At 36.9% G+C, this 20,496-nt stretch overlaps 1 protein-coding gene across 3 annotated transcripts in view; it reads right to left on the bottom strand.

Moving 5' to 3' along the window:
• DPP8 (dipeptidyl peptidase 8) overlaps positions 1-20,279 on the bottom strand; it is a 69,609-nt gene extending 49,330 nt beyond the window's left edge. For 2 of the 3 annotated variants that reach the window (XM_040643100.1, XM_040643103.1), the window contains exons 1-4: positions 20,047-20,279; positions 18,195-18,332; positions 15,722-15,991; positions 9,452-9,564 (exon numbers count right to left, since the gene is read on the bottom strand). In XM_040643100.1, coding sequence (XP_040499034.1) covers positions 9,452-9,564; positions 15,722-15,991; positions 18,195-18,231 — 420 coding nt within the window. In that variant the 5' untranslated portion in view covers positions 18,232-18,332; positions 20,047-20,279. The remainder of the gene's footprint in view (positions 1-9,451; positions 9,565-15,721; positions 15,992-18,194; positions 18,333-20,046) is intronic. The other variant, XM_040643101.1, reaches the window with a different exon arrangement.
• Positions 20,280-20,496: the final 217 nt, after the last annotated feature.

Below are 20,496 nucleotides of genomic sequence, written 5' to 3'. Positions count from 1 at the left end.
GACCTAAATGTAAGAGCTAAAACTGTAAAACTCACATATAAGAAAACAGACAAATCTGTGTGACCCTGGATTAAGCAACAGTTTCTTAGATATGATGTCAAAAGCACAAGCAATCAAAGAGAAAACAGAATGATTGCACTTTATCAAAATTTAACTGTGTGCATCAAAGAACGTATATTAGTTTCCTAGGGCTGATAGAACAAATTACCACAAACTTGGTGACTGAATACAACAGAAATTTATTCTCTCACAATTCTGAAGGACAGAAGTCCAAAATTAAGAGCTCAGTAGGGTCAGACATCCTCCAAAGGCTCAAGGAGAGAATACTTCCTTGCCTCTTCCAGCTTCTGGTAGCTCCAGGATTCCTTGGCTTGTGGCAACATCACTGTAATCTTCAGATGATCTTTACCCTCTGTGTCTGTCTCAAATTTCCCTCTCCTTTGTCTTATAAGAATACCAGTTGGGTTGCCTGGGTACAGTTGGTTAAGCATCTGACTTCAGCTTAGGCCACGATCTTGGGGTCCTGGATCGAACCCTGTGTTGGGCTCCCTGCTCAGTGGGAAGTCTACTTCACCCTCTCTCTCTGCCCTCCCCCAGCTCATGCTCTCTAATAGATAAATAAAATCTTAAGGAAAAAAAAAAAAAGAACATCAGTTACTGTATTTAGGGTTTATGCTATACCCAGGATTGTCTCATCTTGAGATCTTTAATTACATCTGGAAAGATCCTATTTCTAAACAAGGTCACATTTACAAACACCTCTAGGGTTTGGACATATCCTTTTGGTGGTAACTATTCAAACAATACAACAGTATGAAGAAAATAAGCCGCAAAAAAACCCAAACAACCTGAATAAAAAATGGGCTAAGAATTTGAATAGACATTTCTCCAAAGACACACAAATAGCCAATAAGCACATGAAAAGATGCTCAATATCACTAATTAGGGAAATGCAAATCAAAACCAGAATGAGATACCACCTCACACTCATTAAGATGGCTACTCTAAAAAGCCAGAAAATAATAAGTACTGGTAAAGATGTTGAGAAACTGGGACTCTTGTGCACTGCTAGTAGGAATGTAAAATGGCGTAGCGGCTATGGAAAATAGTATGGCCATCTCTCAGAAACATAAAAAACAGACTTACATGATCCAGCAATTCCACTTCTGGGTACACACCTAACAGAACTGAAAGTAGGAACATGAAAATATATTTGCACACCCATGTTCACAGCAGCACTGTTTATAATAGCCAAAAGGTGGAAGCAACCCAAGTGACTATTAATGGATGAATGAATAAACAAATGTGGTATATAGAAACAACAGAATAGTATTCATCTTTAAAAAGGATATTCTGACACATACTACAACATGGACAAACCTTAAGTACATTATGCTAAGTAAAATAAGCCAGATACAAAAGGACAAATATGGTATGATTCTACTTATATGAGGTACCTAGAGTAGTTACACTCCTAGGAACAGAAAATAGAATGGTGACTGCCAGGACCTAGGTGGAGGGGTAATGGGCAGTTATTATTTAATTTGTACTGAGTTACAGTTTTGCAAGATGAGAAAGTTATGTGGATGGATGGTGGTAATGGTTGCACAACGTGAATGTACTTAATGTCAATGGTGTGCACTAATGTACACTTAAAAATGGTTAAGATGGTAAATTTTATATGTATTTCGGCACAATTTTTTAAAAGATATAAGAACTTCAGATTAAGGTAAATGATGAATAGAAGAAAAAGGATGTCACAAAAACGTCTTATCCTCCATAGAGACCAAAGCAATTTTGCTTAAATGTACAGATCTAAATTAATGATTATAGTACTAAACACTTGTCAAAGGTAATTATGACTGATTTCATGCTAATTAATGACTACTGCAGTTAAAGAAAAAAGCAAAAAGACAACTCACAGAATGGGAGAAAATATCTGCAAATCACCTATCTGATAAACACCTGGTATCCAGAATATATATAGAACTCTTACAACTTAACCTTAGAAAGACCCAATTTAAAATGGGCAAAGGACCCACCCGCACAGATTTCTTCAAAAAAGATATAAACGGCCAATAAAGACATGAAAAAATGCTCAACATCACTGATCATTAGGGAAATGCAAATCAAATGACAATGAGATACGTCATCACAGTCACTAGGATGGCTATAAGCAAAACGACAGACAATAATTAGTGTTAGTGAGGATGAAGAAAACTAGGAGCCTTATACACTGGTGGCAGGATTGTAAAAGGGGGCAGCTGCTATGGAAAAGCCATTTAGTACTTCCTTAAAAATTTAAACAGTTACCACACGACCCAGCAATTCCACTCCTAGATATATACCCAAGAGAACTCAAAATACAAGTCTACACAAAATCTCATATATGTTAACAGCAACATTATTCATAAAAGCTCAAAAGTCCAAATGACCCAGATATCCAAAAACTGATAAAATATAGGATAGCCACAAAATGAAGTATTATTCAGCCATAAAAATAAATGAAGTATCATTATCTGCTACAATTTGGATGAATCCAGAAAATACCGTGTTGAATGAAAGAAACCAGTCATGAAGGCCCACATAGTGCATGATTCCATTTATATGAAATGTCCAGGACAGGCAAACCTATAGAGACTCAAAGTAGATTAGTAGTTGCCCAGGCCTGAGGGTGAGCAGCTAGGTGGATGGGAAGTGACTAATGGATTTCCTTTTGGGGTGACAAAATGTTCCAAAATTAGACTGTAATGAGAGCTGTACAACTCTGTGAATATACTAAAAACCTGTGAATTCTATACTTGGATGAGTGAATTGTATGCTACGTGAATTATATCTCAATAAAGCTGGTAAAAAAAAATAAAAGAATGGAAACGTACATTCCATGCTAACACTAATCAAAAGAAAGCTAGAGTGCTTGTATTAATATTAAAGTAAATTTCAGAATAAAAAAATATTGCTAGAAACAGGGAGGGTCATCTAGTAACCATAAAGGAGTCAATTTATCAGGAAGACATAATCATCCTATCCACTTATGTACTTTATAACATAGCTTCAACATATATAAAGCAAAAACTAATACAGCTGCAACAAAAAGTAGTTAATTATGAAATGAAAATTTCAACATTCTCTCTCAGATAACTGAAGAACAAACAGAAAATCAGTAAGGATATAGGAAATTTGAACAATACAATAAACTAACTTCATCTAATGGTCATTTATAGACCCAATAACAACAGAACACATATTCTTTCCAAGTAAACACAGAACATTTACCAAGATGGATCATATTCTGAGCCATAAGACAAGACTCAAAAATTGGAAAAGATTCAAGTCATACAAATTATGGTCTCTGAATACCATGGAATTTGGTTAGAAATCAAATCTCTGGACAATAGCCAAATACTTGGAAACTAAACAGCACACATCTAAATAACTTATGGGATAAAGGGAAAGTAGGAAGTATTTTGAACTAAATGAAAATGGAAACATGACATATTAAAATGTATCGGCTACAGCTAATACGGTATCTAAAGGCAAATTTATAACTCTAACTGCCTATGTAAGAAAAAAAGAAAAGACTCAAACTAGTCACCTCAGCCGCCACCTATGAAACAAGAAAAAGAACAAATGAAATCCAAAGTAAGCAGAAGAAGGGCAATAAAAAAGGTCAGAGGGTAAAACAATGAAATAGAAAATAGAAAACGAGAGAAAAATCAGTGAAACCAAATCAGTAAACCCTAAGTCAGACTCATTAGAAAAAGAGAGAGAGAGAAGACACAAATTACAAGAAGTATCAGAAGTGAGAGAGAATCACATAGATTCTGTAAACACTAAAGAGATTAGGGACTATTATGAAACTCAGGTCAATAGATTCAATACATAGATGAAACAGAAGCATTCCTTAGAAGACACAACCAACCAAAGCTCACTAAAAAAGAAACCAATAACCTGAATAGCACTACATCTAATAAACTGAATTTGCAGTTACAAATTTTTCCACAAAGAAAACTACAGGTCCAGGTGGCTTCACAAAAATTCTACCAAATTTTTCTAGCAAATTAAAAGGAGGAAATAACTTCCAACTTATTCTGTGGCCAGCATAACACTATTACCAAAATCATACATAGATATTTTAAGAAAAGAACTTTATAAACCAATATCCCTCATGAACATATAAAAAAATTTTAAACAAAATTACAGCAAACTAAATCTAACAATACGTAAAAAAGATAATAAATCATAACCAAGTAGGTTTTATCCCAGGACTGCAAGGTTGATTTAACACTCAATAATCAAGTGATGCTTTGCCATATTAACAAATTAAAAAAGAAAACCTTAAGATCTTTTCAACATTTAACAAGTGACGCCTGGGGGACTCAGTCAACTAACCGTCTGCCTTTAGCTCAGGTCATGATCCTAGGGTCCTGGGATCAAGTCCCGCATCAGGCTCCTTGTCCCCCTCTGCCTGCTGCTCCCCCTGCTTGTGCGCGTGCTCTCTCTCTGACAAATAAATAAATAAGATCTTAAAAAAAAAATTAAACAAAACTCAGTAACTGTTCCTGATAAAAATTCTAAGCAAGACAGAAATAGAAGAGAACTTCTCCAGCCTACCAAAGGGCATTTATGAAAAACCTAGGGCTAATAGACTTACTGGTTAAGGACTGAATGACTCCTCCCCTAAGATCAAGAACACAAGAACATCTGCTTTCACCATTTCTATTCAACTTCGTACTGGAGGAGTGACCCCGTACAATAACCCAAGAAAAAGAAACAAAAGGCAACCATATTGGAAAGGAAGAAGTAATACTGCCAGTTTGCAGACAATATGACCGTTTATATAGAAAAATCCAATGGAAGCTATAAAAATCTAATGGAACTAATAAAAGAGTTCAAGCAAGGTTGCAGGATAAGATCAATACATCTAAATATTGGCAATGAACAACCAGAAATTAAAATTAGAAAATACCATTTACAGTAGAATAAAAAATCTGAAATACTTAAGAGATAAGACTTATGAAAGACTGTACAAGACTGGTACCATGGTTGTCTGGGGATGGGTGGGAGGGGAAGACTACAAAAGGGTACGAGGAAACTTTCGGGGATAATGATTGAAATAATGGTTTCACAAGTACATACCATATGCCCAAATCTATCATATTGTATACTTCAATATTTGCAGTTTATTATGTCAATTATACCTCAATAAAGCTTTAAAAAATGAATCCATGTAAGTACCGGATGAGAACATTAGTGAATTCTTTTATAATTTGGGGGTAGAGAAAACTGTGCTAACTATGACAGAAGACACAAATTCTAGAAGCAATGAAGACTGATACATTTGAGGATATAAAAATCTTTCACATGGCTAACACACACACACACACACACACACACACACTCCATCCCACCATAAAGTGAGTAAAAATACAAATGACAACCTGGGGAAAATATTTGCCAACAAATCACAAAAGGTTACTATCCCCAGTATATAAAAGGCTCCTAAGAATGAAGAAAAAGACCCATCACACCATAGAAAAATGGTTTAGAAATATGAAAAAACAATATACAGAGAAAGAAATGCAAGTAGCCTTTAACTAAATAAAAAGATGATCAATTTTGTCTATAACAGGAATGCAAATGAAACTCTATTGGGATACCATTTCCATCTATCGAATTGGCAAAAATCGGAATGTTTGACTATATTTTATGTTGGAGAGCCTGTGGGAAAACAGGTACACTTATATCTTGCTAGTGAGGATTCAAAATGGCACAGTTCCTATGGAGGAAATACGGTATTCTCTAGCAAAATTACAAAAGCATATACCTTTTGATCCAGAGATTTCATTTCTAAGAATCTAGCTTAAATACATACCGGGAAAAATATAAAGAGTTGTATGCCCAAGCTGTTTCACTGTGGTACTATTTGTAAGAGAACAATTGAAAATACCTGAAATGTCCATCAATAGGGACTTGTTGAAAATGATTAGTCTGCACAACACAATACAGATGTAAAAAGAAATAAAAATTATGTATAGATTCCTATGGAGTGGTCTGAAGGATACACTGTTACTTGAAAATTTCAAGGTAGAAAAAATGTACATTGTATGTTACTATTTATCTAAAGGGGGATACGAATGTCTACATACTCACATTTTTTAAAAAAGGATAAGCTATTTAAAAACAAATAGCTATCTAGAGGGAGAGGGAAGGAAATAGGGTAGAGGAGACAGGCTTCTCTTGTTTTGTGGTTTTGAATTTAGAATCCTTTAACTATTTTATAAAACAAAATTCAATTAAAAATAAAGGAATTCCAGCACTCGGAAACAAAATGAAGCAAACGCACATCACTGCATAGAACTGGTGGCATAACCACACAGAGAAGAACAGTTCCAGGTTACTGTCCTAAGTAATCACAGTGTTGATTCCTTTGTTATTTTGAAACTGTTGTGCGGGTAAAGCAAATGAGAAATTATATTGTTGTTTAAACTGGGATCTTTGGGATCAGACAAAGAAGATTCATATGTAAGAAATTATATTGTTGTTTAAACTGGGATCTTTGGGATCAGACAAAGAAGATTCATAAGACAATGAGATTAAAGAACAATCCTGTAGTGTAAAATCTGAATTAGATGTATCAGGCTGAACTTTTAGTTTATCTGAATTGATTTGGATTCATACTGATACCTACATTTCAAACACACACACACACACACACACACACACACACACACACACACACAATGTATATATTCCCTAGTGTGTTCAACAACAACAACAACAACAAGAAAAACCAGAAACAATTACCAACCCAATAATAATGAACATCGCTAGTACCCAGATCATGGTCTCTTAATACCAATTTCCTCTAAAGGAACCAGAGCTCATGGGAGAAATGACTTGACTCCAAGCATGGGCTAGGCAATGTGTAAGATGAACACAGAACATCTTCATCATACTAGCAAGGATCATATCAATAGGATCTGACATGTCAAGTTGAAGGGGCTGCCACCAGCCAAAAATAAGACAATTTGTACAATAAGAATAACTACCAATGGATCAAAAAACAGCACAAGTTTACTCTGTAAGTTTATGAAGATACCAAAAAAACCCAAAACCCAAAAAAACCCAAACACCCCTCCAAAAAATCCCTATTTGATCACCTATGGAGGACTGCAGGAAACAAATTATTTGAAAAATGACAAAAGGAAAGAATCAAACCCTCCTTTTCATTAGGAACTAGGCCTCAGGATAACTGAATAGTAATTTCTTTTTCTAGGAGTATTTCAGTTAATAAATAAAGAAGGAATGATAAAATATCACTGTTTTATAACTCCTAATGAATTAATGGATTTTGGCAATCATCAAAGGGTGCCATTACCATAAGAAGAGAAATAAGGCTCTATACGCCTCTGGATGGAAGCATACCTTATCTATGAAGTGTTCTTTCTTCTAAATTGTGGTAGAATATATATAACATAAAATTTAGCATCTTAGCTATTTTTAAGTGTACAGTTCAGTAGTGTTAAGTATAGTCATACTGTTGTGTAACCCATCTCTGGAACTTCTTCATTTTGTAAAACTGAAATTCTATACCCGATAACACCGGCCCCCCATTGTTCCCTTCCCCCAGCCCCTGGCAACCACCTTCTACTTTCTGTCTCTATGAATCAGACTACTTTAGGTACCTCATGTAAGTGGAATCATATAGTATTTGTCCTTTTGTGACTGGCTTATTTCACTTATCATAACGTCTTCACGGTTCATCGATGCTGTAGCATATGTCAGAATTTCCTTCTTTTTTAAGGCTGAATAATACTCCATTGTATGAATATACCACATTTTGTTTATCCATCCATCTGTCCATGGACACTTGGGTTGTTTCCACCTTTTGGCTATTGTGAATAGTGCTGCTATGAACATGGGTGTGCAAATATCTGTTCGAGACCCTGCTTTCAAAAAAAAGCAAACCTGGGTCTGATCAAGTTTCTAGATCTAACTACCTATTCATATTTACAGAAAATACAGGGGACTGAAAAATATATCAAATAACACCATGGATAAACAACAAAAACAGACCTTCTTTCTTCAACAGATAAAGTGCAATGGGGAAAAAAAAGGATGGAGGGCAAACCAATAAATTAAAAGAGACCTATTAATCAACTGTAACATATGAACATTATTTAGATCTTGATTTGTACAAATCAATTATAAAAAAATTATAGTTAAAAATCAGGGAAATTTGAACACTAGCTGAATATTTCTTATGAAGAAAAGATCAATAATTGTTTAAGTTATGATAATGATACTGGTAATGTCTAAAAAGAATTTTTACCCTTTGGATACACACAATTTATTTAGAAATGAAACATATCTGGCTTGATTCAAAATAACCTAAAAGGTGGGAGTAGGGACTGCATGGGGGGACTGGTAGGGCTACAATGAAATGCAAATGGCCAAGATTTGATAATTATTGATAATCACATGATTCTAGTAATTTGAAATTTTCCATAATAAAAATTTAAAATAAAAAACAACTTTGATTTACTAATTTGCAAACTGTTCCATGAAGAAACTACCATTATTTTGGTTCTTTTGTTTTAAAGAAAAGTCTATGTGAAAAACAACAGCCCTGATAAATAGTTACAGTCAAAATGATTAGTTATCATAGAAATTATCTTTTTAATTTAAAAAAAAATTTTTTTTTTGGTGGTTTATTAAAGCACGGGGACAGGACCCGTGGGCAGAAAGAGCTGCTGCCAGAAATTATTTTTTTAATTCCTAAGAATAATAGCACATTTTAGTTCATTTAACCCAAAATGATATTTAATAAGGAAATACTCAATGTAAAATAATAAGTGAGAATGAAAAGGGCAAACAATCACACCCAAATTATCATCTTATTCTTGGGATGTTTTCAACTATTTGCTTTTTGTCTAATGATAAGATATTGAGGAAAAAAACCAAAAAAACAAAATAAAAACAATCCTTAAGCTTTGATTCTACGTAAATTGAATTCTATTTAGAAACAAAAACTGAACTTAGTTCCTTTACTTAACCCTTAAGTTAGCACTGTTACTAAGTATCAGAACTACAAATTCAATTGAAAGATTTAAATAAAAAGCTTTCTGGAAATGTAATTACTTCTTTTACATGAACAACTCTTCCCCTAAAATGTGAGAACTGTATAACTAATAAGTTTATAGAAGGGAAAGTTGGTTAAACAGGGAGAAGCTAGTTTTAAAAATCAGAATTGTAATATCCTATAGTTTCAGATGCTGAGAATTAAATGGAATTTAACAGTCATACATTCAAAAATATAAAAATATTTTAAGTCTTTTTGATTCACATCTACTTCAAATATAAAACCCCACTTGGATTTCTGCCTCTTAGTAACGGCAGTATCTGAAAATATACACCAGATCACAGGAATAGCATTGTTTAATCCTACCTGAAAAAGATCCAAAAGAGGCTTCCAAGAGAGCATTAAGACTGCTGCTCTGTTGATGGTTTTGGGAATTTCAGAATAAAACAGTGTATTTTCTCTGTTCTCACCAGACATAGCTTTAAGAAAAAATAATCATTTAGAAATTATTTTCAAAAATAGCAATCCACTGCAATCGCAGTCTAAATACATAATGCATTTAAAAAAAAAGATTTATTTATCCATTTTTACAGAGAAACAGACAGAGAGCATGAGTTGGGGAAGGGGCAGAAGGAGAAGGAGAGAATCCTAAAGCCGACTCTACACACAGCACACGGAGCCCAACATGGGGCTCGATCCCAGGACCCCGAGATCATGACCTGAGCAGAAATCAAGAGCTGGGTGCTTAACTGACGGAGCCACCCAGGCACCCCATTATGCCTTCTACATACTGCAAAATGTTGCACTCTATGGGAAGGTTAATAAGTAGGAGATGCACATGCCATTTGCCATGGAAATTTTCTTCAATAAAACTCAGGTTTCACAAAAAATGCTCAGGTTTCATTTCAATATTCAGATCTTGGTCCCTCTCAAAACAAACATAAAAGTGTGTAAGATGATATAAGGACAATTGTCATTTTTAGTTTTTTGAAAATTGTTAAGTCTCTTACAAGTTAGCAATAGATTCATGAAATTCCAAATGGGGGTGCTTTGTGATAACAGCAGATTACTAAGTTTCTTTTTTTCCTGAATCACTTAAACTACTTATTTAAGCAGTACATAGGTCTAAATGAATTCTAGTTTTTCTTCATTATAAATGTCCTATAACATAGTCTGTGTTATATTTCAGATGAAAGTATACTCATTAAAACAATACAAAATCTGATACGTGATTTGCTAAAAATCTCTTTGTCATTTATTGGAGATGGGTGAAGTAAAGAGGTCTATACTAAGTAGAAGCCAGGCCTAGTCTGTGAAATCACGCAGTAACTGAATGTGAGTATCACAGCAGTGTAGAATGAGCTACATACAAAAGAGAAGTAACAGAAAAACACTGGGATTATGAAGATGTGAACCAAAGAAAACAAAGTAAAACAAAGCCCTTCTACCATAAAAGGTGCTAGAATGGTATCATTTCCAAAAAAGCTAGAGGAAGGTGAAGGAAGAAGATAAAATACACAGGAAGAACAAGGAACTCTCTCTTGGATAGAAATGATCTTCAGCCTAGTGTTTCTGATAATGGCAGAGAAGGCAGTCTGTGGAAGGCATGGTAAGTTCCATGCTAACCCTTGCAAAGGCTGGGGATGAGCCCCCAAATATCCATATCTTCCTTTATTTCGTTTCTTTCCTAAACTATTCTTAAACTTTCTTAGTTTGTATTGCCTTTTGGAGTAAAAGTTAGGTATGAGCTGACATTCACTTTAGCATTTGACTTTGTCTTAAATCTATTCTGTATATTCCAGAGTTACTTTGTTATAGAATTGTTAGGATTGCAGTCACCTATCTATACCATTTTACAAAACGTGATCATATCCTCCTTAAGCCTTCTCCTTCTAAGAGTCTTCAGCCCTCAAATACGAAAAAACTGGTTCTATTTTCAAATGAGAGCCATTCCCCACAATCATTTCAGTTGCCCCTCGTAAAACTGTTCCTCGCTCCATAACATCTTCCTTGGCTTCAAACATGCCCAATGAAAACTTCCAAGGCATTCTAGGTACGCACACACCAGTTCTATGTAAGCACAAAACAAACTTCTTCCATTGTTTCTCTCCTGATGACACAATGGAACACACTTATTGGTGTTCACAATATATTAAAATTTATAAAACAAAGGGGCGTCCGGGTGGCTCAGTCAGTTAAGCCTCTGACTCTTGATTCTGGCTCAGATCATGATCTCAGGGTGGTGAGATGGAGCTCTGCTTTGGGATCCACCCCCAGTGGGGAGTCTGCTTCTCTCTTTCTCCCTCTCCCCTGCCCCTCCCTCTGCTCGCACACTCTTTTGTACACATGCACCCATGCTCTCTAATAAATACATCTTAAAAAAAATTTTTTTTGAACGGATTTATACAGAGAAAAAATATTAACTTCAGATGAATATAAAAGACTTGAACAAATGAAAAAGCATACAGCTTTCTTGAAAAGCTCAATATTTTTAAGACTGTCAATTTTCCCTAACTTCAGCCCATAAATATAATGTAATCCTACAACAGTATAACCAGCACCAGGAGAAAGAAGCTATACAAGCTAATTTTAAGTTCTCACAGAAAAACAAGCAAACAAAAATAGTCAAGAAAAGTACGAAAAAGTGATGAAAGGTAACTAGTGCTATCCAACAGCAAAACATATACAGCGAGGGTAATAACAGTAGCAGCAGCATAGTATTAGTACTCGATTTGACAGAGCAATGGAACCAAACAGAAAGTCCAAAACATATAGAGATCTTAAAAGACATAATCCTGGAGTTGGGAGAGCCTTTCTAGTTAGGATGCCAAAACCTACAGAGAAGTACAAATTTAACTATCAAAAAAAAAAAAAAATCACAAATTTCTACATGACAAAAGGCACTAAAGGCAAATGACAAATTAACCCTCAGAGGAAAATACCACAATGGGTTAATTCCCTCACTGTACCAAAAAAAAAAAAAAAAAAGCTTTAATAAGAAAAACACTGGGGAAAAACCAAAAGCTTTTCCCCTAAGGTCAGGAACACGGCAGGGATGTCCACTATTACCACTGCTGTTTAACATAGTACTACAGGTCCTGGCCTCAGCAATCAGACAACAAAAAGAAATAAAAGGCATCCGAATTGGCAAAGAAGTTAAACTCTCACTCTTTGCAGATAGATGATATGATACTTTACGTGGAAAACCCAAAAGACTCCACCCCAAACAGCTAGAACTCATACAGGAATTCAGTCAAGGGGCAGGATATAAAATCAACGCACAGAAATCAGTTGCATTTCTATACACCAACAACGAGACAGAAGAAAGAGAAATTAAGGAGTCAATCTCATTTATAACTGCACCAAAACCCATAAAATACCTAGGAATAAATCTAACCAAAGAGGGAAAGGATCTGTACTCAGAAAACTGTAGAATATTCATGAAGGAAACTGAGGAAGACACAAAGAAATGGAAAAAAGTTCCAAGCTCATGGACTGGAAGAAAAAATATTGTGAAAATGTCTATGCTACCTAGAGCAATCTACATATTCAATGCAATCCCTATCAAAATACCATCAACTTTTTCCACGGAAATGGAACAAATAATCCTAAAATTTGTATGGAACCAGAAAAGACCTCAAATAGCCAGAAGAATGTTGAAAAAGTAAAGCAAAGCTGGTGGCATCACAATTTTGGACTTTAAGCTCTATTACAAAGCTGTAATCATCAAGACAGTATGGTACTGGCACAAAAACATAGATCAATGGAACATAGATCAATGGAACACATAGATCAATGGAACAGAATACAGAACCCAGAAATGGACCCTCAATTCTATGGTCAACTAATCTTTACAAAGCAGGAAAGAATATCCAATGGCAAAAGGACAGTCTCTTCAACAAACGGTGCTGGGAAAACTGGACAGCCACATGCAGAAGAATGTAACTGGACCATTTTCTTACACCATACACAAAAATAGACTCAAAATGGATGAAAGACCTAAATGTGAGACAGAATCCATCAAAATCCTTCTGGAGAACACAGGCAGCAACCTCTTCAACCTCAGCCACAGCAACTTCTTCCTGGACACATCGCCAAAGGCAAGGGAAAGCAAGGGCAAAAATGAACTACTGGAACTTCATCAAGATAAAAAGCTTTTGCACAGCAAAGGAAACAGTCAACAAAACCAAAAGACAATCGACAGAATGGGAGAAGATATTTGCAAATGACATATCAGATAAAGGGCTAGTATCCAAAATCTACAGAGAACTTATCAAACTCAACACCCAAGAACAAATAATCCAATCATGAAATGGGCAGAAGACATCAACAGACATTTCTGCAGAGAAGACATCCAAATGGCCAAAAGACATAAGAAAAAGTGCTCAACATCTTTTGGCAACAGGGAAATACAAATCAAAACCACAATGAGATACCACCTCACACTAGTCAGAATGGCTAAAATTAACAAGTCAGGAAAGGGATACGGAGAAAAGGGAGCCCTTCTACACTGTTGGTGGGAATGCGGCCACTCTGGAAAACAGTATGGGGGGGTTCCTCAAAAAGCTGAAAACAGAGCTATATCCTAGGACCCAGCAATTGCACTACTGGGTATTTACCCCAAAGATTCTGAAGGAGCACCTGCACCCCAGTGTTCATAGCAGCAATGTCCACAATAGCCAAACTATGGAAAGAGCCCAGAAGTCCATCAACAGATGAATGGATAAACAAGATGTGGTATATATATACAATGGAATATTATACAGCCATCAAAAAATCTTACCATTTGCAATGACATGGATGGAACTAGAGGGTATTATGCTAAGTGAAATAAGTCAACCAGAGAAAGACAATTATCATATGATCTCACCGATGTGTGGAATGTGAGAAACAAGGCAGAGGATCATAGGGGAAGAGAGGAAAAAATGAAACAAGAAGAAACCAGAGAGGCAGACAAACCGTAAGAGACTCTTAACCTCAGGAAACAAACTGAGGGTTGCTGGTGTGGAGGGGGGTGGGAGGGATGGGGTGGATGGGTGGTGGACACTGGGGAGGGTATGGGCTGTGGTGAGTACTGCGTATTGTGTAAGACTGATGAATCACAGACCTGTACCCCTGAAACAAATAATACATTATATGTTAATAATAAAAAAATATATAAACTAAAAAACAATAAAGTATAAATTGGTAAAGACTTTAAAAAAAAGAACACCTACAATCCAATAAAAAATAGACAATGATTATAAATAAGTCACAGAAAAGGAAATACAAATGTCTCTTAAATATGTGAAAAGATGCTCAATCTCACTTATAATTGGAATTAAAATTATGATATAGGAATGTAATGTACAGAGTGTTGACTATAATTCATAACATTGTATTGCATATTTGAAAGTTGTGAAGAGAGATCTTAATTCTAATTCTCATCATAAGAAAAAATATTTTTTCGTTCATCTGTAAGGTCAAAGATACCTAGTTAATATCTAGATATTATAAAAGATCTAGATCACTTATTTTGGTGATCCTTTTATACTGTATACAAGTATCAAGTCTTTATATTGTACACCTGAAACTAATATAATGTCAATTATATCTCAATTAAAAAAACCTGTAATTTAAAAAACCAACTACAATGAGATTGCTGTTCATTATTCGGACTGGAAAAGATAAAGTATGATTACTCACTACTGGTACAGGTGTGAAGAAACAGATATTCTGAGACAACACTGATAGGAATATAAACCCTATAACCTTGTTAGAAGGATAATTTGGCAATATCAACCAAAATTCAGAATACACACACCTTTTGTCCCAGCAATTCCACTCTTTGGAATTAGTCCTATATGTAAATTCACAAATGTACCAAATGATCTAATACAGTGATATTCATTGCCTCATCTTTTGTAACAGTATAATAGAAAAACCTAAATGTTCCTTATTAGAGGCATGGTTAAATAAATATGGCACAATTATATAATGGAATACTCTAAAGCTGTTAAAAAAAATGCATCTAGAATTACTGCTGTGGGCTAATGCAGAGAGTATCTCTAAAAATATATATATGTGTATGAATAAAATAACTTTGGAAGAAAGCAGTAAACCTATTTTTAAAAATTTAATAAACAAAGGACACCTGGGTGGCTTAGTTGGTGAAGGGGCTGACTCTTGATTTAGGCTCAGGTCATGATCTCAGTGTTGTTGAGAGTGAGCCCGAAGGGGCTCAATGTGGAGTCTACTTGTCCCTCTCCCTCCCCTTCTGCCCCTCCCCCCTCCCGCTCTCTCTCACAGGCGCTATCTCTAAAATAAATAAATAAAAATTTTAAGAAAAATTTAATAAACAAAGAAGTAAGTCAGTGGCATAATATATTTAATTCAGACCGATCTTAAATCTGGAGTGAATAGGCTCAGGAAAAAGACACCAAAACCAGCCTTGGTTTAAAAAAACAAAAGCAGCAACTGTTGAACGTGGTTTTACTGTTTATGTTCCTAATCTGACCATTCCTAAGGAAATGCCTTTTGTTCCTTTAGTGGAACATCAATGATTCATTATTTATTCACCAAAATTTGAGTGCCAATTTTATCTAGATTTTGAATTAAGAAAGCATTTCCTCTCAGAAACTATGACTTCATACTCACCAAGGTAATAGATCCTATCTGAATGAGGCCCATCTGGATCATTCCTCTTCACAAACATAAAATCATGTGGTGCCTTAGCCATCATGTAGCCATGATATTTTCTGGTATCAGCAAGGAGCTTTTTAAGCTGACTCCAGGAATATCGCTCAACATAAAATGGCTCCAATTTAGGCCGATCCTGTGATTCAATATTCTCCTCACAATCTGCAGTTTCAAAGATCTCAACACCCAGCTGTTCTGTTTCCATCGCTGCTGCCATGTTGCATTTTCCTAGAAAAAGAAGGCATATGAAGTTGTTCACAAGCCAGTCCTCTTTTATATTAATGGGAATGACAGTCTGATAGTGTTCCCCCCACCAAAAAGGCAAGAAAAAAATGCTCTTCAGCACAGCTGCAATGAAACCTAGTAAGAAAGTTAATAGCTCCACCTTCTCTGTGTTCAGTTTAAAAATGAGATTTTTAAAAAATTGAGGTCATGTCTATTTCACTGTGACTATAAATCCCTTTAGCAACTTTTATAAAAGGCTGTCCTTACATATCTCTTGCCAAAATTCCTTTTTTCTTTCCCACACTGGAAGGAAACAGGCCATATGCCAGTTGGCTGCTATGCTCTATCCAAGAGCATGTCAACAGTGAATCTCAATGTACTAAGGGAGGTAAGTGTTTTTGCACTTAAAAAAGTAACACATTTGATAAATGTGGACTTCAGTTAACAGAAATAATCATGACCAATTAGAACAGTAATAAAATTGCAGCAAACAATCTACTTGTAATAAACTTCCTAAGGCACTTACCAAGATAATATAAATACTGTTTCCGTTTAAGTGGAACTCCAAACAACAAAAGACTTAACTGGCTGGTACATTTTTCTTTGTCTTCTGCTCTTGCCTAGACATCACTATCTTATGATCACTTTTGGTAACTATAAGGAATTTATGTAACTACTATTACAGATTATGTAACTTTCACTCTCATGATTAAATGGGAGAAAAAAGATACTACTTTAATTAGCTTTAATTAGGTGAAGTAGTTTATGCAAAAAGCATTTAATGTTTGCACTATCGATATTCTGATAAAAATCTGAACTTAATTTTCCAGTTCAGACCTCTACCCCTGTAGAAATTAGTATTAGAAAGTGTTAGTATTTCACCTACTGATGATATTTCTTTTCATTTTACAAATTCAGAAGAGGATTATTTTCCTTTATTTCAATATTTAAACAATATTTCAATACTTAAAGCAGCGACATATCAGAAAAAATAATTAGAAGGGTTATAACAAGCCATTGTGTGATATTCTGACATGGATTATTTGTGAAACTACCTAAAAGAAGCAACATAAAAAAAATTCTGGAGCAACCTGTGGATATGGGAGAGAAACAGATTACATTTATGTAACTAACTCTAGAACAACAATCAATGCATGGTTGTATATTTAATAGGATGTCTTTTTTTTAAAGCTCAATTTCCCAGGTTAACAAGAGTCCAGGGTAACTACCAACCACAGAGATTAGCAGGTGTGGGTTGTGAATTAGTCCACCAGGCAAGCATTATGGCATGCAAAATGAAATGAACTGTGTGGCCAGGATAGTGTGTCTTTTTTTATGCTACAGTGAACTGTACTACCATCTTCAATGTAACAGTAGCAAAAATGACCAGAAAACCCATTTAAGAATTGTATCAGGTATCCAACCTGTAACATTACTACAATGGGGCATTTACCTCCAAGGACCAAAATCCAAACAGCCCAGCAGAGAAGTTGTTTTGGCTCAACTGCTATTTAGCACACTGATAGTAAATGGCAGTATATGACAGTGGAGACTGCCCATCTAAAAGTTAGTGGGAGGCCTACTTTCTATCAAATATGGCAGTGGATCTAGTTTCACTTCTAACAGAGTTAGGGACAAGTGAGAGAAAAAGCTACACAAACCATGTTCATTTTTCTCAACTTTTGTTAAAATTGGAACTTCATGTCCAAACCACTGCTCCTAAGAATAAGGCTAGGGAACAGAACCAGGAAACTCAGCAGGCAGATTTCCCAAGGCTTACTGCCCAGCTTCCTGAGTCACCATTAACTTGACAGCTCTCCTACGTCAAAGTTGCATTAGCTCGCACTCATTAATAGCAAATCACCTGCTATTCGTAAATTGTACTAGGTCTCTGGACTATTTCTGTCTCTCTACACACACACATACACTCTCAAATTTTACAGTTCAAATGACATCCTACTACTCTGTTTATAGTAAATATCCTGCTTTTTCTAGGCTAGATATACTATATAATTTTAGTAATTTACACAAATGTCTAACAAAATGATTTAAGTTCCAGATTTCCATTAACACCTTATATTCAAATACATTCTCAAAGCTCTAATTTCAAAAATTAGAAAAGAGAATCAGCATACGTTTTCAGCACGGTGCATATACGTCACTGCCCCACCTACCTCTTCACTTAAGGCCCTTCCCTCGTGCCTACCTGATTGTATTTTCATCTGCTCAGATCTCTTCCACATTCAAAGAGATCTTTTTTCAAGTGACTCAACTTCAAGCATAGATCCCTCTGCTCATCTTGCTCTCTTCTCACAGGAGTCTTTCCTTTTCTCACCATCCAATCCTGCTCACCAGGATAATGAAATAAGATATAAGGCTGTTGATCATTATTGAAATGGATATGTGGCCAAAAAGATTAAATGTAAATAGTACTTAACATTGATATAGAAACATTCTTCTTGGTGTGATATATAATGCCTGAATTATTTTCTATCTATATTTTAGATTATCAAAATAATAATTTAAAAAAAAATTCTGAAATGTATAGCCTAATTTACTCAAAAGGATATCCTAACCATAGTGTAAATCCTGACATCTAGATGTACATTAAAAGGAAAACTATGGAAGAACTTTGGAAAGTATAGAAGGCACACAAACGTGAGGTCACTCAGGTGGCTACTACAAATCCTCAAAAATGACAGATGATTACTAACATTTCTTTGTGTGCTTGGTCCTGTTCCTGCTTTTACATTAATAATACATTTGCATTATTTTACGTAATACATATTGAGCTGGTTGGAGATGGAGTAGACTCGGAATAACCAATAAGAATTATAAACAGGCCATTTTTGTGGAAAGGGAACTAATTTGCATTTAATAACTTTTTTCATAAGACAAAGAATGTGCTATCCATTTTAAGTGCATTCCACTTTTGCTCCTTTCCTTTCCAGCTAACTTTTCCATAAAAGGAAGCATTAAGTTGTTGAAATTCTGACTTAGTAAAAGGAAAAAAAAAAAAAAAAAGAGGATCGGTGATTACACTTGTTATTTCATTATCAGTTTTAATTCTGGGCTCTCATCGCCCAAGCAGGTGATGGAGAGAGATGTGGTGAGAAAAGCTCAGGGGCAAATGGAGGGAAAACAGTGAAGTTATGCTAGCATAAGAACAACGGACTAAGATGTCAAGACACCGTCCCATGCACTAAGCCCCTCACTCTGAGAAGAGCATCTTGGGTTGGTGAATAACTTCAGAACTCCTGAATCTGGACGGACTCAAACGGCATTCTTATTTTTAATCCAAGAGCCAAACAGTCGTCCAGTCGAACACCCCAAGCCTCATTGAAGCCTAGTTATTTCACTCTTCAGGGTCCACAGCTAGTTGAGAGGTTCATTATCACTGACTGGGGCAAAGATCTGGAAAGCTATGAATGGGGAAGAAGAGGACAGGTGTAGCAGAGAATGTTGAGGAGAATGGGGGGATGCCAAGTGTTGGAAGTCTCAGGAGAAAGTGTGTGAGGGGAGAGGTGGGGCGGGGGAAAGAAATGTATCTATCCTGCCCCGGGGGATGTGAAATAGAATGAGAAAGAGCCGGTGAGCAGGGAGGGAATCGACCTAGTGAGGCAGGAGGAAGGAAAACAACACCGGCTGGGAAACCAAAAAAATCTCAGTCCGAATCCGATCCGCCACAGTCGAACTTTAGGCAGATCCCTTCGCCTCTGCGGGCTTCCGTTTCCTCATCTGCAAGCCCGGGCATTACCCAACCCCAGCGAGGCTCAATCAAGATAACGGACGTGGAAGTCCGGAGGCCAGCACCCAGCGCTCAGGGGGCGCCCAGTGAACGTTGGTGGACTCGGAATCTCAGAGCCCCGGCTTCCTCTTCCGGCAAGCGGGGCCCCGCCACCAGCTCCGACCCGCGCAGGGCGGCGCGCCGGGTAAACCGCAGAGCGGGCTAACCCGGAGAGCGCGCCGGGCGGTTCCTCCGTGAGGCGGAGCGGGCCCGCCGGGCTGGGGCCCAGGCCTCGCGGGCGAAGGGGAAGGAGAGGGGGCGGATACTGCACCTTCCCCCCCGGCCCCGCCCGGAGCGTCCCGACGCGTGCTACGGAGCGGGCCTGCGCCGCTTCATGCCGCGCCGCCTCCACTCCCGACCCCGCTGCGGCGGCTTCCTCGGCGACCGAGCCGGTGATAACCCAGGCGGCGAACACGGCACTTAAAGGCGGCGGCGGCGGCGGTAGCGGTAGCGGCAGCGGCGGCAGCTGCGCTTCAGCACTTCCGGTTCCTCGCGACCCGCCCTCCGACCAGCGAAGGCTCCGCGGGGCCAAGAAGGGCGCCGCTCCCTGCTGGGTGGGGTGCGTTGCCACAGTGCAGCCTAGTGGCCGGAGGAACGAACCGGGCGCGGGACGGGGACCGATGAAATCCAGAAAGAGGCAGCGACTTGCTGGAAGCCGCAGGACGCACTGTGGCGCGCCTCTACTTACTCATTTTTTTTTTTTCATTCAAAAATATATATG

Source organism: Ursus maritimus, unplaced genomic scaffold, assembly GCF_017311325.1.
Source record: "Ursus maritimus isolate PB19 unplaced genomic scaffold, ASM1731132v1 scaffold_27, whole genome shotgun sequence".
Classification (NCBI taxonomy): Eukaryota; Metazoa; Chordata; class Mammalia; order Carnivora; family Ursidae; genus Ursus; species Ursus maritimus.
The sequence above is the reverse complement of the archived record's forward strand: the minus strand, read 5'-3'. Positions and strand labels throughout refer to the sequence as shown.